Here is a 17,800-nt window from a genome sequence, read left to right as displayed (position 1 = left end):
TGCATGCTAAGCATTTGTTTCCTAAACATGATAAATAAAATGAAAATTGATCTTACTGTAGAAAACACTTGTTTGTTAGTGTTAGTTATTTGCTTTTGGCCTGCATTACGTGGCTTGTTCTTTTACCTTTATCCTTTATTGTTTCAGTTTTTGACATAGTCAATAAGTGGCTACTAAACTTTAGAAGCAAGCTTATAAACATTACACCGTGTATCCCCATACAAGAAAAAGTTACTTTAAATGTTAAACGGAGAGTGTGTACAATCTCAAAAACGACATGAGAGTAATTTACAATTTTTTTCTTCATACTGGCTTATAGGGTCCTAGTTAAAAAATGAAGAGAAACAAACACAAATATATGTGTGAACTTGTTTCATGTTATTCCATACACGTTTAGTTCCTCTTGTTGCATTGACCTATATCAACAACAAACAAAATTTACATTTAGTTTCTTAATTTCTTTTAGTTGTTTTTCAATCAAAATTAGAACTTCACCATAACCAGTATAATAAAGATTTGTATTAAAAGTCTATGCAAGTTATAAAAATGAAACCTCAATTCTAATTGTATAACAACACAAAATACACTTTAAAAAAATGTATCTACATTTTATCCATCAATGAATGCACACTTTGATGCACAGAAAGCTATAACAAGTCAAATTGATATGCTATTTGGTATCCCCCTTCCAGTGATTCCACTAGCTGAGGCAGAAGAACTAGATGTATCAGGGTACAAAAGAGTGTACTCAATGTTTGCAGGGCCACGCCTATTCTTAAGCTTAGGGTCCCTATTCCTTTGCATGATCCTTGTCTGAATCTCTTTTAGTTCTTGTTTGAATTCAGCAAACCTATTCTGAATCACTTCATTGTCTATCCACCCTGGTGATTGCTGGCACCCCAAGTAGACTTCATCACAAGTGTGCCTTGAGAGCACATCCACCAATGCTGCTGCAAGACTCATCTCAAACCTGTCTGGTAGCATCTTGAGGAAAAACTTATCTGGGTCCTTGAGGAACTCACCAAACTCCACTGTCCCTTCTAGAGGCACAAACTTTCGGCATAGCATGGGGCGGTTTGGAGGGAAACCATTGTATGCATATTGGCCATAGTTTAGAGATGCATGCTTGGCAGAAGCAATCCATATGAGGGTTGTAAGTGACTCCACAAGGTTTGAGAGTGTTGTCATTTGGTACCACCATATGTCATTGTATTTGTCACCATGGCCTTGTGTTCTAATCTCTGACCACCAGGCTTGTAGTTCAACATCACCCTCAATGGCCTCATTGTCTTTGTAGAAGAATGAGCAGAAGTCTTTGACCCATTCTTTGATGGCTACCCATATTTCAAGTCCATCAGTGGCATAGGGATAGTCCAGCAATAGAAGCTGAATCCTAGTGGGGTTATTTTTGTCTGGATCTTTTACAGCCATACCCCTGCAAAATTAGTTGTTGTTGGAAATTAATAGAACCATGATATTTTCTCACTTGATCAAACTGTTCACTTCATCCCTATAGTTCTAAATTCCAATTTTAAGTTTAAGTCCATATACTAGAATACTGTAAGTTTTAGTCTCTACACATACCATTCCAATTGTTAATGCCAACGAAGACTTTCTGGCGATGTGAACCGTTACAAACTTTCTGATGATGATAAATCATTGCAAATAAACTGTGTAGGGACTAAAACCTGTCATTTTCTCATATAGGGGCTAAAACATAAATTTGGGACAACTATATGGACCAAGTTAATACTTTAACCTTATCACTCCCTTTTATTACACCTCATTTAGATATCGACATTTTTATTTTAGGTTAAATTAATCTTTTGGTTCTTATGTGTGTCACACATTCAAGAATCAATCCCTCTACAAAAAATAATTTTAGTCCCTACACCAATGTATACTAATAAGAGAGCATAGGGGATAAAATTTACGTTTTCTCATTCATATAGGGTTTGATTCTTAAATGAGAGTCACATATAGAGATCAAATAAGTAATTTAATCTTTCTTTTATGTATCACATTTTTTTTTTGAAAGTTTAGACCTTGTAAATGAAGGTATTGGTTTCTGATACCTTTTGAGTAGATCGGCAGGAAGTCCTTGTTCATTGAATCTCCACTCTTTATAGAGGTCACATGATATCTGCATACAGATTTCACCAGGAAATAATATTCTCTCGAAAATTCCTCCTGAGTTTATAAGGATCAGTCTTGCCAAGGCATTTATGTGCATGGTGTCTTTGAAATGAGGATTCAACAATCGATGGATTGGATGCATAACACTTAGCCTTCTTTTGGTGGCAATGATAAATGGTTCAACAACTGCATGGGTGTATAACCTACAAAATTTTTCATTACAGAATTAAAAAGCCATAAGTATAATGTGGTGGTAATCGATTAAGTGTCAGTTGCTAAAGAGTCACTTTAACTCCCTTTATTCCCTTTTATCCTATTACCTTCTACTTTTACTTTTTGTTTGTGAATCAATTAATTGTTTTCTGTAATAAAGCAATATTTCTTTAGCTTTCGAAGGCTCAATGTTTCATATACAAACGATCCTTTGTTTAATTAAGAAGTCATTTTTCATTGACAAAGTCAGGAAAGATTCATTGGCCACTAGCAACCAACAAGAATGTTTTAAATCAATATTGGAAAAGGATAATCATTTTTACAATTTTAATAATATGTAAAAGGATAATTGTTGCCTCCTATAAAGAAAACAAATTCTGAGGAATTCTAATGATGCACCTTAATTTAGACAACAGAAAAGGATAAAGAGTCTTAAACATGATTATACACTTCACTTTTTTTACATACTTAGCTTTACATATATCAAAAGAAAGTCTTTTTCGGTTTTTCCTTTCTTTCTTCTCTCTATGTCACATGATTTGACATTTTACAGGAGGTGCCAGTGGTGTAAAAGAAAGTATATAAAAAATAATGTGGAGCAAATTATGTTCAAGAATCTTTGTAGAGTGAAAATGAGTAACTATGATTGCGAAAAAAATTTAACTCACCAATGGCTAATTAGTTGATGGTAAACAGCATCATTAGCTAAAACATGAGCTTTAGCCAGCTGCCAAAGTGCTGCTTGTGTTCCCTGCTTGGCTGGAAGAAAAACTCTGTGGATTTCAAGGTGAGGAGATTGGCCTGGCAAGCTAAGTTCTATTGTCAATGGTTTAAGCATGCCATCACTCCTTAAGAATAGAAGAGTCCTGGATGCATAAGCACATACCCCATTTGCATTTATTCTGTTTAAATATGGAATGAGAAAGTCATGGTGGTCCAACATGAATATTCTTCCATGTTCCATTGCCTACACAATTTTGTAAGGATAGAGGACAATGTATAAACAACACCCCCATTGAACAAAAACAGCCATAAACTACCATTCAATTAAGCATTGGTGCTTTACATAATTTTTCTTTATTAACTACTATAATAGCATGCATGCAGAAAGTCTTATCTGTCTTTGGATTGATAAAAAGGGATGGAATGGAATAATACTAGGTTTTATTGTTTGTAGTTGTATTGTTTAAAATAGGATGGAATGGAATGATACTATGTTTCATTTAATTTCATCTAATACACCTCATGTTCTTCTCCTCTAATTTAGGGGTATGGGATGGAATGACTATATCAGCATAAAAAACTTAACCACATACTTTATTCCCTTATAACATACCCTTGAAACAAAGCATCACCAATAAACTCTAAGCTCAAAAGGACACCACTGGGCTTATTCCTTGGTGGAATTCGACCCCACAGCAGGACAAACATAATGAAAAGAAGAAAACGAAATCCGAAAGCTTCTAAGGTTGACCTGCTTCTAAAGCTGAGATTTGGACATGCAGAACATGAGATAACAAATCATCTCATAACTTATACTTCAGATGATGAAATGAATCCTGTGGCATATTTCTGAACCATGATACTTATTTTTCCAATAGTGCTCAAGTGTTACAAATTACATTTTAGTTTTCTAATTTTTGGTCTCATGAAAGGTTAAAATAAATGAAATAAACAACAATTGTGACTAAAACGAGAGTTGCTAAAACTTCCACATGAGTTACTGTCTCCCAAGAGAAATGAAAAGAAAAATGATCTTCTCAAATGTCAAAGTTTCCTGACTTTTGTTACTTACCTGAGAAAGTGTCCATCCTTCTAGCTTCTGTTCTATGATTGATTGTTTTATTGAACTCTGTATTCCAAATTTGTTTTGAGGCGGGAATGTCTGAAAGGAAAATTGATACCAACAATAATTAGGTAAAAATGTGAGTTTAAATACCATTTTGATTACACAACTATAGAACTAACAATTATTATTAGACTGGATATGTTGCTGAAGTGATGAATGTATCACCAACATGTGAAAGCTGAACTGAAACTATTTTGTCATGTACTTATTCAAAAGAAACTTTAAGACAGTGAGAAAAAAAATGATGTGTTACATACAATCATTTCATAAGATTCAAGCAAATTGAGCAATGTTGTACAACTATTTCAAAAGATATTAGAGATTTTTAAGCATTGAAAGTGTTAAGATTTTTAAATTGTCAATCAATTAAAAAACACCCTAGATATGACTTTTAAAGTAATTATTGCAGATTATTGTAGAAGTCAATAATCTTATCATACATAGGAATCCATAACTGGAGATAGTGTAAAAAACGTTTACATTGACAGTGCATTTAAATTTTTGAATTCAAGATATGGTATGCTTCCATTGTGAGAAATTTTACTTTTACTTTTCTTTATTTCTATAGTGGACGTTTACCCTACAGCATCCACTCCGATACATGATCCTTTTTTACTCCCAGGGAGATAAAGGTAACATCAGAATGGCTCTTCTATACATATATAACAGATTATTTCTAAAGCCTAGTTCATAAGTGTATGAAGTACCGTTAAGCACTGGATTCTGGTGGGGTGAGTTCCTGCAATCATTTGTCGTCCAAATTCCATATCATCTTTCCAAGCCCATTCATTTTCTGAAAAGCACAAGATCCCCAAAAACAATGTCATAAAATAATTTTTCATAATTTGATGCTCTGATAGAACACTAATTCTCTTCTTTTCAATTTAAGGAGAGAAAACTGGAAATTTAACTAAGTTTACCAATGAGTTACATTTTTCCATCTAAGACTTATTTACTATGCAACTGATCTCCTAAACTAACATTGTAACCAACTGACTGAAATATTTATATACAAACAAGTGGAATCGAGATTTTTTTTACCAGATATGATTTGAGGGATAGCTAATTGCCCACGGTTTTCTTTCATTGCATGATTTATTTCCTTTAAGTGCTCAACAGGTATCAGTTTCTTTAAGTTGTCTCTCATCCATCCCTCTATTTTTTGGTTCCTATTGCTAGAAAACATGTCAAGTAACTCTTCGAATGATTGAAAATTAGCAGAATTTCGTCGTGGTAATAATTCTGCCTTTGGTGATAAAAAATGTACCATAGCATGGACACAATTTGATTTCAACTCCTTCAATTTATTGGGGCCAAATCTCTCATCTGATGGAACATGTATGTCAAAGTTAATTGGTTGTGGCCGGCTCTCGCACGATGGACCTAAAATTTTCAACGGAGATAGATGAACAAATGAATGAGAATCAACTCTAAAAGCTGCTTGACTATAATGCAAACACGATGTAACACATAGCCTTTACTTCAGAAGGCTATATTCTTACTTAGGTTCCTTTTTCACTGGAGTCCTCCAATCACAAATGCAAGGAAAACAGTTCCAAAGCAGATAATGAAACAGGAAATGTTAAGCCTAGTCTGTAAAACAAACATATTTACTAAGGATTTTGCTCCTTTGAAGTAAAATTGTGAAAAGTAAGAAAGTAAGGGTGCATCCATCCTTCACTCAAAAATACCTTGTATACTGAACCAACTTTAAACCAAGTGTATTAAAGCATGCTAATATGCTACAATTCCAATGCTTCATGCCAATTTAGATTTCTACCTTGAACTGACTTTAAGGGGAAAGTAAATTAAGTACCTGCTGTACTATGTTTTCGACCTGTTCTTCCTCTGCGTGGATATGGAAATAACCTTGAGCCACCAAGGACAGGTCTAAGGTGCTCTGGACCTTTGTCAGGATCACCAAGGTCATTATAGCAGTCATAGTCATAAATTCTATCCCATTCCTTTCTTTCTCCCATTCCATTACCCCTCAATCTATCAAGCTCTTCCTTTCTTAGCTCCACTAGTGCTCTTGGTGTGTGACTTGGAAGACAGCACTGTCATGATCACACAGTTATGCACTTTCATGTAACATAAAATTGCCAGTAAAACAGGAAAAGAAGGTTAAACTAATCATTTGGTCTCTGTAGATGACACTCATTTCATTTCAGAATCAGTCCTGTATGAAAAAAAGCTTAAGTTTTAGCCCCTATAAGGGCATATGAGGACTAAAACTTTAGTTTTTTGGAGAATAGAACTTAAGAAACTTAGGGCCTATTTGATTCTGTTCTCACTTTTTTGTTTCAAAAACTCTTTTCTAAAACAATTCTACACTACTTAGCAATCAAATACCAAAACAAGTGTTTTAAAAACCAAAAATAGAAACTGCTAGGAAGTGTTTTCTCTTCTTCTGTTTTCGTTTTGTTTAATCTCTCCATCAATTCCACGCTTTGATTTGTGCCTTACAGCACCCTCCACCAATTGTTTGAGCAACCTTGTTTAGTTGCATTTTGAAAACTTAAAACAGTTTTTGAAAATATAAATCAAACACACCCTTAGTAATATTAGGATTGATTTGAAATAATAAAGCGCGTAAATGGACAAAAGCTTAAATTTTTTTATCGTATAGGGATTAATTCCTACGTAAGTGTCACCTATCAGTTTAACAGGAGAAGAATATAGAACATACTCTATTTGAGAAGAAGAGTCTATCAGATTTGGTCTTCTTGATTGGATATATCCAGGAATTGCAATCAAAGTGAATGATGCGGTCATTAGTCTCAATAGATGCAGATTGAAGGAAGAATTTCTTCTTGTGCTGGTTTTGAATCACAAAAGCTCTTGGAGTTCCAAAATGTGAGTCAACATGTATCTTGATTTTATATATCATGGTTTGTGCATCATGGCTATGTTTTATGCTCTCACCCTGTTTGAAACATGCTTTCTCACTCAACTTCCCTTTACCAGTCTCTGTCCAATGCAACACAAAGTTGAGAACATAATAGTAAGCGTATAAAAAATATAGTAAATCATGCAATTTAAACTAGTCCTTCAAAAGCAAAACAATATAAATATATTTTTGTCCTTCTGAGTATTGTCAATTTTTCATTTGATTCCTTATTTTAAAGTTGTATCTAGTCTCCATATTTTTCATATAGCCCCTCTCATCATCTTTCATTTGTGTATCTATGAAGTGTGCTTACTTTTTTTGCTATCTAAAAATAGCATGAGTTTGATATATCTTCCCTCTAAATGTCACAAATTTCTCATTCAGTGTTTCATTTTCAAGAGCCAGTGTTTCATAGCCCCTCAATTTTTTTCAATTAAATTGTGGACATACACTGACTTTTTATACAATAAAATTATAATATTGTAATTTGTTAACATAATTATTTATGTCAAAGTTCATTCCCTTTTTAATTCCTGGTATGTTTTCCGTATATAACACACAGAACAAAGGATTAATAAAGAGATTACATGAAAGGAAAAAAAAAATTACCAAGACTAAATTACAACTTTATAAAAATGATAGATTAAATTTTTTCCATAAGATAAAAATTAGAAAACCTTTGGTTCAAATTTTTTCGAGAAATTAATACTTGCTTATTTTCAGAAGCTCTTTCCTAAAGTTAACAAAAATAAGTGATTATTTCTCATGAAAAAGATTCCTAAACCAATGTTAGTGTGTATAGTAAAAGGGGGTACTTACCAGGATCCACCTCTGTCCCACTATAAATCTGAACAGAAATTAATTTTCCAGGTATTGATTTGCTATGATTGTGTGTGATCACAAACTTCCCCTTGAGAGTTGATTGTTGGGTAGCTTGGCATATAGGATTGAAGTTATTCAACATTTTGGTTGTGACGGAAGAAGAGTGCCATTTGGGCACACTACTAGAAGCCTTTTTTGGCATTCCATTTATATTCATACTTCTTCCTTACTTTGTTGGTGTTTGTTTCTCTTTGTCTCTAACAAAAATCTGCAATGAAGGCATTTGTATAAGCCATAGTGATCAAATTTTGCCCTAGTTTAGCTGTGTTCTGATACTTAGCTTCTTGTTAGTAACATAGCATCTGATACGTTGCTTGTCTTGACCATGTGGTTTTCTTGTCACCAAGAAAATGCCACACTAACCAATTTCTAAGAAATTATTGTCTACGTGTGAGTTCGCATACTAAATGGAATTCAACTATTCTTTTTTATTTGGTACACTATTGGAAGCAAACTCTCTCCTAAAAAAATGGTATCTCTATTGTCATATCATGATTTTTTTTTCTCCCTATTAAAATTTTATTCATTTTTAATCTCTATAAATTAACAAAATGATGTGATTTAGTTTCTAACTAAGAACAGAAAACTGTGTAATGGGAAATTAAATCACATCATTTAAAATTAATAAGATTTTCATAAAGACTAAAAGTAGCATTCCGTTTTTCGTAAAATAAATAAAGAGTTTTATTTAAAATTTAATGGAGTTTTTAGAAATTAAATAAATAAGAAGAAAGGCTTTTTAATTAAAATAAGAGTTTCATAGTATTAGAAAATAAATAGAGTAAAGTGATATTTTAGAGAATAAATAGATGTTTTAATTGGTTATTTATTTAATGAAAGAGTAAAATAGAGTTTATTTTTATAAAATAAAAAAATAAAAAAAATAAAGTAAATAATAGGTTCGAAGTATCTTAATTATAAATAGAGACATACAAGGTCAATTTTTACGATTACTATACGTCTCTACGGTCTTTCTTCCTCCCAAATTCACTCTCCCTTCTTCATCATCTAAACCTCTCTTTTTCTAGCATACACTTAAATATGTCTCAGTAAAACTATAATTTTGAACCCGTTAACCATTGGATCATCCTGAAATTTGGTTACCACCTTGGGAACTCAGTTTTGAAAATTTCTACCGTTGGGATTTGTGATATAATGTCTGTAGAGAGAGAAATGATCCTCATATAGAGACAATGAAATTGAGACTCCAATCTCTTCTCCATTTTTCTAACGCTTAGAAACCTTAGCAAAACAATCAGAGGAAAAACTTGAGGAATCTTATGAAATCGCTAGATACACCTCTATCACTGCCGGACTACACACATGAGTCCGCTTAGAGGTAAGAGATAAGTTTATGGCAATTAGGGTTAGAGTGAATATGTGTAGGGATCCTCAGAGGATCAAATTGGGGTTAATTTTCGGGTGTGTTATATGTTTTAATTTTGCTTATATAATGATAACTATGAATTGCTCATGTTTGTAGGTCAATTGATGCCCTAATGCAAATTGGATGGTTTAATTGAGTGTTTGACTTTGAATGTTAGAAATCTGGAAATTTGAGAATTCTTAATTCTTGCATATTTTCTTGAAATTGATAGAGGTGCTTTGTTCCCCATGATTTGATCACATATTTTGTGTTATTTATTCTGAATTTGGGTATGTTTTGAGGTCTGAATTGTGCTTCTTTTGCTTCACGAAATGGAGTTTAAAAGCACGACCATGCTTGATGAGAGCATGCCCTTGCTTAGTGAAAATAAGTTGTTTTAAGCACGTGTTATTTTCCTCACAACGAGAATTAAATTGTAGCCTAAAAATGACTTAATTAGGTTTTGTGGTATTCATGAAAGTTGTATCCTTGAATGTTAGCTAACAAATTTCGTTGGCTCCACCCAATTAGGAGTTGTCTAGCTCCCTAGATAGTCAAATTATTGAGCAAAGGTTGAGTTGTCAGGATTAAGCAATGATCCAATGTTTACCTTAGGTTTAGACATAGTTAATGGTCAAACCGGTTTTTGTGATCAACATAAGAGTTGTAGATAATTGTCTTAGCTTTCAAACAAGATAACTATGAACCCAATATGATAAGTGCATCCCCTGTACTTATAATTTTTCTCTACAAAGGTCATAGTAACTTAGGAGAAAATGTAAGGATGTACTTGTTTACTATACATGTAAGCATGTGTTAATTTGTGTGATACACATGAACATGTTGTAACATCCCATTTTTTCGAGGTTTTTGTAATTAACCAAATAAGAAGAAATATTTTTATTAATTAAAATAATGGTTTAAAGGTAAATAAAATAAATATATGTTCTTAGGAAATAATAAAGAGATTTTATTTATTCATTTGATAGGGAGTAAAATAAAGTTTTTTTATAAAATAAAAAAAATAGAATAAATAATAGATCGAGAGTACCCTAGTTATAAATAGAGACATATTAAGTCAGTTTTACATTTATGATACGTCTCTACGCTCTCTCTTCCTCTCATTCATTTTCCCTCCCCCCCTTCCAAAACCCTTTCTTTTTCTCGCATATACTCAAACTTATCTTAGTAAAACTACGATCCTGGATCTATTAACCATTATATTGGATCATTATCAAATTTGAACGCAAAGTTTGGAACTCATTTTCACACATCCCCACCGTTGGATTTTCAGAATAATGTCCAGAGTAAGAGAAATGTCCTTCGTACGTAGCTTTCTTTATTTGCATACACCCAAACCTGTCCTAGTAATACTATGACCGCAGACTCGTTAACCGTTGGATCGTCGTGAAATTTGAACACCAGGTTTGGAACTCATTTTCACATATCCCCACCATTTGTTGTCAGAGAAATGTCCCTAGCACGGAGAATGTAAAATGGAGGTTTCAATCCCTCCTCATTCTCTCTAATGCTTGAAAACCCTAATAGAGCAATCAAAGGAAAAGCTTGAGGAATCTAAGGGAGCCGTTAGAGATGCCACTATCACTGCCGGACTACACACGTGAGCCGACTTAGAGGTAAGGGATGAGTTTATCGCAATTGGGATTAGAATGAACATGTATAGGAATCCTTGGAGGATTAAATTGAGGTTTATTTTGGAATGTTTATTGTGTTATAATTCTTCCTTTACGATTATAATTACGATATTGTTGTGTTTGATGGACCAATTGATATCCTGATTGGAATTGGTTGATAAAATTGAGTGCTCTTGGTATTTTCATATTTTTGACCTATAATTTTGATTCCTTTGATTTTGACGTGATTATGTGAAATTGTTTGAGGGGTTTTACAACCCATGTTGTGATTATGTTTTCATGTTTTTTGTATAAATTGTTTGTATTTTGGACAAGATTTACTAGATTAACATGATAAATTGTTATATTGGGAGCATGAAATTGTGAGTAAGTGATAAATTGAATATGTGATGGATTATGAGATACATGTGTATTGAGATATTGTATGTATTGAGTTGTGAACTACGAATTGTGGAATCACACAATTGTAAGACCCTTTAAAGGTGACGAATTTTTGTGCGACGAGTATTGTTATGAAATCCACTGTGGGAACCCGATGAGTTGAATCACTTTGAGGCACGACTAGTTAAAATGATTTTAAAAACAATTGAGTAGTTATGTCTATTGCATAATTCATAGGTAAAGTCTATGTTTGTGTCATGTATATATTAATACTGTGTGATGTGTATATGATTCCTGAGGTGTGATAATATGTTACTTTGGGATTATACCATTGTGATTGAGATTGACTGTATGTGATAAATTAAATATGTATTGAATTGTAATGTACATGTGTATTAAGATGTTGTGTGCATTGAGTTGTGAGCTATGAATCGTATGACACTCTCTACCCCACACATATATGTACTAATAATAAAAGGAATAAGAATGCATAATTAATTAAAATTTTTTAAAACACATTTAAACAAAAGCGTTTCAAAAGGATAAAAGACTCACATTCATTTTTCTAACATCATAACAGAATGCATTCAAATAAATAATAAAATCATCTCGACTCAAAACAAGGTCGTCCAAGACTTTATGCAATTAATATAGAAACCTATGCCCCAATGTCACATCCTATCAAAGCATTGTGTTCTAGTGCCCTCTAGCATGAGGTTCTCCATAGCCATCCACCTAACCATTTGCTCCCACGAACACAAAGTTCAAGATCATCACAAGATCCAAACACAAACAATACAGGGAGTGAGTTATCACATTTCCAACATAGATATACATATCATATAAACAAAATAGAACTTACTTAAACACAACTCATGTCATTACACAACTTGTTATGTAACATTACATCTCAACACAACACGTCTCATTCATTTTCACTTCATTCATGTACTCAAGGATCAAACACTAACACTCAACCAATCAATATCAATCAATACACAAGTGTTATGCAACAAATATACTAAGACTCAATCATATATGCAATGTGGTACCATGTTAGTGGAAAACCTTGTCGAGCACCCAGGAGTACATGACAAGACAAACCACACACTGATAAGTAAGTCACTTTCACTAGGTAAAATCATAGGGAGACCAGTCAGGGTTACTCTATTTTGTGAGAATGCTCCAACCATGTGGGATCGACACTTGCTTAAAGGAACACTTAAACCGAGTGTATTTACCCCAAAGACTAGACTCCAAAGAGTCCGTCAGGGCCTCTCCCTCCTGATTCAAGTCCAACCCAGAAAACATTTTAGCACACAGACTCTATCTACGAATTGTACAAAACACACAACTCCTTAATTATTCTCAAAATAATTTTATCTCGTCGCGCTTATGATTAAACTCATCGGGTCCCCATAGTGGTTCCCATCACAATACTCGTCACACATTAACTTGTCGCCCTTAAAGGATCTTATAGTCGTGTGATTGTATGATTCATAGCTCACAACTCAATGCACATATATATTACAAGTCAATACATACTCAATTTATCACATACACTCGGTCTCAATCACAATGGTATAATTCCAAAGTAACATGTTATCACACCTCATGAATCACATACATTTTACCTATGAACTATGCAATACACATAACTACTCAATTGTTTTCAAAATCATTTTAACTCATCGCACCTCAAAGTGATTCAATTCGTCGGGTTCCCACAATGGATCCCATCACGATACTCGTCGCACAAAAACTTGTCACCCTTAAAGGGTCTTATAATTGCGTGATTGCACAGTTCATAGCTCACAACTCAATACATACAACATCTCAATACACATGTATCTCACCATTCATCACAGGTTCAATTTGTCACTTACTCACAATTTGAATCACAATTTCATAATCTCAATATAATAATTTATCATGTCAATCTAGCAAATCTTGTCCAAAGTATAAATAATTTAAACAAAAATGCTTCTCAAAAAATGGGAGTAAAACCCCTCAAACAATTTCACACAATCATATAGGAATAATTTCAATACAATAAACATACCAAAATAAACCCCAATTTGGTCATCTAAGGATCCCTACACATGTCCATTCTAATCTCAATTGCGATAAAATTATCCCTTACCTCGAAGCGGGCTCACGTGTATATTTTGGTAGTGATAACAACATCACTATTTGTTTTCTAAGATTCCTCAAGCTTTTCCTATGGTTGCTCTATTAGGGTTTCCAAACGTTAGAGCGAAAGAGAAGGGATTAAACCTCTATTTTACTGTCTCCCTGTGAGGGAAATTTCTCTCTCTATGGACACTATCTCACAAATCCCGACGGTGGCGGTGTGAGAATGAGAATTATGAACCTGGTTTTTAAAATTTACGACAATCCAACGGTTAACGTGTCTTGGATCTTAGTTTTACTGGAACAGGTTTTGGTGTATGCGGGAAAAAGAAAGCTATAATGTGAAGAGCATTTCTCTCACCTCAGATATTGTTTGGAGAATTACAATGGTGAGAATATTGGAGAATGAGTTACAAAGCTGATTCTAAAACTTCACAATGATCCAACGGTTAACAAGTCCTAGATCGTTATTTTACCAAAACAGGTTTGAGTGTATGCAGGAAAAAGAGAGGGTTTTGGGAGAGGAAGAAAGAAAATGAAATTGAGAGGAAGATGAAGCGTAGAGACGTATCCTTAGTATGAAAATTGATATAACATGTCTCTTTTTATAGTTAGGGTACTCTCAGCCTATTATTTACTATATTTTTTTTTTATTTTTATTATTTTATAAATAAGAATTCTATTTTATTTCCTATCAAATGAATAAATAAAATATCTTTTTTATTTTCCTTCAAAAAGTTATTTTAATTAATAAAGTTATTTCTACGTATTTATTTAATTATAAAAATATCACTTTTTTCTTTCTAAAACTATATATTTTTAAATAAATAAAAATCCTTTTTAATTTATTTTATGAAGGATGGAGTGTTACAAACCATACAATCACACAATTGTAAGACCTTTTAAGGGTGACGAGTTAATGCGCGATGATAACTGCAAAATTTTGATTTAATTGATAGTCAATTTTGATTAAGAATGATTAGAATTCCTCTACTTTACTATTGTTTTAAATGGAATAATGAGAATTTTAATATTAATTTAATTTTTTATGAGCAAGATTCAAAAGAAGGAAATTACAAGTGTTTTTGAGGAAAAATTGTTACAAAAACTTGAAGAAAAAACATTGAAGAAAAAGTTGAAGATTGAGACAGCTCGCTTAGCGCACAAGACAGGCCTAGCATGTCTCCTCGCTTAGCGCCCTTCTGGGCTTAGTAGCGCACATGTGTTGTGAATTGTGAATTATACAATAACCCAACTGGTGTTTAACTTGAGAAAAGTGTTTATGTGCGAGGTGTTAAAAAGAAAGTGTACGATTCCAAGTTACAAACCTGAGGTGTTAAATTATAGTGCAATGTGTTAAACGTGTCTGAAAACAAGTGTGAGGTCGTGGGTATTCTATAATTCATGAGCAGTGTCTGTGTGCAAAAGTTATTTTAGGGATTGAGCTTGAATTAGGAAGATAAGGCCCTAACAAATTCTTCGTAGTCTAGGCCTTGGGGGTAAAGACACTCGGTTTGAGTGCTCCTTTAAACCTATTTTGATCCCATATAGTTGGAGTATTCTTGCAAAATAGAGTGACCCTGACTTGTCACCTTATGATTTCACTTAGTGAGAATGACCTGACATACCCATTGTGTGGCATGTCTTGTTATGTACTCTTAGGCGCCCTAGTGTTGTTTTTTAGTGACATGGTACCACATTGCATATAGGCTTGAGTCTTAATATAATTGTTGTATAATGCCTTTGAATTGTTTATTATGAAATTGGTAAGTGTTGTTACATCTTGAGTAGAGTTTGTGATTCATGTGTAACATGATTGGTGATTGAAAAATTAATTTTAAATGATAAAGTGGTGAAATAATGTGGATTGTATTAAGTTGAGCTATGTGATAAATATTTTCATAATGTATTTTGCTTATGTCTTTGTTTATCCGTATTTTATTTAAAAACGTGATAACTCAGTCCCCGTATGTTATTTGTGTTTGAATCATGTGATGATCTCGAACCTTGTGTTCGTGGGAGCAAATGATTAGGTGGATTGCTTTAAGGAACCTTATGTTGAAGGACGTCAGGACATAATGCTCTAATAGGATGTGACATTGGAACATGGGTTTCTGTTTTAATTGCATGATGTTCCTAACATGTTATTTGACTTTCTTATCATGTTGCTTAACTTAAGTTTTTTTTTAAAACTTGAACAACCTTGTTTTGAGTTGGAAATAGTTCTGAGGAGTTTTATTTGATAACAGTGAAACGAATGTAAAACTTTTACTCACGTGGATTTACTCATGATTTTATTGAATAAAATTGATTTAATTAGATTCAACATTTTATATGTTTTTCCCATTTATATGCATGTTGTGGTAAAGGGTGTTACAATGTGACATTGGAGCATGAGTTTCTGTTTTAATTGCATGATGTTCCGAACATGTTATCTTTATTTTATTTTGCTGCTTAGTTTAAGTTATTTTGTAAACTTAAACGTTCTTGTTTTTAGCCAAAAATATTTTTGAAAAGTTTTATTTGGTAACAATGAAATGAATGTGGACCTTTTATTCACGAGGATTTACTTACGATTTTATTGAATAAAATTGATTTAATTAGATTTTATATTTTATACATTTTTTCCATTTATATGCATGTTGGGATAAAGAATGTCACAATCTGTCAAGAATTTGATGAGCTTCTCATAGTCAGTAGATTGCCCTGCATAACAAGATGGGTGCAAGTACTCTTTTCCCAGCTCAACATAATCTTCACTCCTCCACGGATTAGAAACAATGAAGCTTGCCCATTTGCTTACACTTGCAAGCATAAGAACCCCTTTTCTCAATTTACGCACACAGCCAAAGTTGTCCAAAAGTGGCATAGACCTACACAATGTATCAATCTCCTGGCTTGCTAAGTAACCATTAGAGAACGAATGATATAAAAAATGAGCTATGTAATGGCAAGCTTTGAGTTATTTTTTACAGAACTGCAAAGAACACTAGCAAAAGTGTACACATTCGATGTAGTAACTTTAACTTGATTTCCTAGCCTCCCCAACAAAGTATGGCTGTCAAGAAAACCCAGCATTTCTTGCTGTGTGATTTCTGGCATAAAAAAACAGTCGGTTGCACATGCAAATTCCCTGTTCCAACTAATCAGCCAAGAACAAGGACAGGACTGGTCAGGATCTGCTAGAACCAAATGCTTGCGCTTGGCACCTTTGGTGCAATCATAGACACTGCAATAGGACATACTCCCCATTAGAATTCACATACTTCAATAATGGAATGTTCATGTTGGAGTGGTCAAACATCCATCCCCAAATTGTAGCAACAAATAGTAAAAGCTTCAGATAGACCTTTTCGGATTCTCTGCTCACAAGATTGGAACTCTCAATGCATTTTGCATACCAATCAAATCTGACCTTTTGTACCCCTAAAAAATTCAGTATGCCATACTGCCTTGTATCCAATGAAGAACTCAAAATTTTCCTTCCATCGTGAGATGATAGGTTATGCAAGTATACTCCTGTCTGAGCCTCTCTCGAAATACCCCAGAATTCAGGCAGTAGCCTGACAACTTCACAAGGCTTATAAAAGTGCTTCTGCTTCTTGTCTGTCTGAATAGGAATAATGTTTTCCCGAGAAGCAGTTTTGCTTTGATTTTGACCCTCTGACAAGTGTTTTGAATGCATCTACAAAAGCTGAGGGAACACACTCCAGTATTCCATGGTTCCACTTATCATCCAAGATAACTGTCTCCCTTGAAGAGACTAGGACAAAATCTGCTTGAATTATGAACGGGAAATAAGTAACCATCCGTGTAGGAAGAAATGCATAGATCCCAGGTGAGCTCCTTCCCCTATGAAGCCTCTCCTGATTTGGAAAGGCTAATGTAACAATCCACTCCTCCACATCCATTCTCCTTTCCACCTCATTTTCAAACCTGATAGGAAACTTTTGCTTCTACATATAGTAGCTGCATTCCTTTTCAGTGCCACCATTTTCATCAGTAGAGGGATGCAGTGTGTAGGGCTCAGCATTCATGTTTTTCCTTGTTACAAAGTTAATCTATCTTCTCTGACAGAAAGGTGTCTGATCTTTGCAAGAAACAAGAGAACTTCCGGATGAAAGTTTGAGAGCTGCTGTTTCACAGGATTGACCTTATCCGGTTTCAGAGGAAAGACAATTGTTGTAGTCGGAACCAAATCATCACCAGCATCATATATCTGCTTTATGTCTTGAAGGGTTGGCCTCTCCTCAACCCATTTAGGAACTATATACTCAATACCACAATGTGGACAA

At 33.8% G+C, this 17,800-nt stretch overlaps 1 protein-coding gene across 2 annotated transcripts; it reads right to left on the bottom strand.

Moving 5' to 3' along the window:
• Window positions 1-510: 510 nt before the first annotated feature.
• Window positions 511-8,239, bottom strand: LOC114406378 (linoleate 9S-lipoxygenase 5-like). Of its 2 annotated transcripts, XM_028369071.1 has the most exons (9): window positions 7,908-8,238; window positions 6,888-7,168; window positions 6,015-6,255; window positions 5,240-5,581; window positions 4,906-4,991; window positions 4,145-4,234; window positions 3,018-3,316; window positions 2,076-2,339; window positions 512-1,435 (listed from the first exon to the last, which is right to left on the bottom strand). In XM_028369071.1, the coding sequence occupies exons 1-9, from the start codon at window positions 8,125-8,127 to the stop codon at window positions 658-660; spliced, it is 2,601 nt and encodes an 866-aa protein (XP_028224872.1). In that variant the 5' UTR covers window positions 8,128-8,238; the 3' UTR covers window positions 512-657. The 2 variants fall into 2 exon arrangements, with proteins under 2 accessions (XP_028224873.1, XP_028224872.1); XM_028369072.1 differs by lacking the exon at window positions 5,240-5,581 and having other exon boundaries at window positions 511-1,435; window positions 7,908-8,239.
• Window positions 8,240-17,800: the final 9,561 nt, after the last annotated feature.

This window comes from Glycine soja, chromosome 3, assembly GCF_004193775.1.
Source record: "Glycine soja cultivar W05 chromosome 3, ASM419377v2, whole genome shotgun sequence".
In the NCBI taxonomy this organism is placed as follows: Eukaryota; Viridiplantae; Streptophyta; class Magnoliopsida; order Fabales; family Fabaceae; genus Glycine; species Glycine soja.
This window is presented reverse-complemented; position numbering and strand designations above follow the sequence as displayed.

Bases quoted from the DNA above. Each gene is read 5' to 3' on its own strand.
- LOC114406378 (XM_028369071.1), bottom strand. From the start codon at position 8,127: ATGAATATAAATGGAATGCCAAAAAAGGCTTCTAGTAGTGTGCCCAAA. The intron at 6,256-6,887 runs GTATGTTCTATA...TGATCATGACAG, and splicing joins GACTCTTCTTCTCAAATAGA to TGCTGTCTTCCAAGTCACAC. The intron at 2,340-3,017 runs GTGAGTTAAATT...AAAATTTTGTAG, and splicing joins CATCAACTAATTAGCCATTG to GTTATACACCCATGCAGTTG.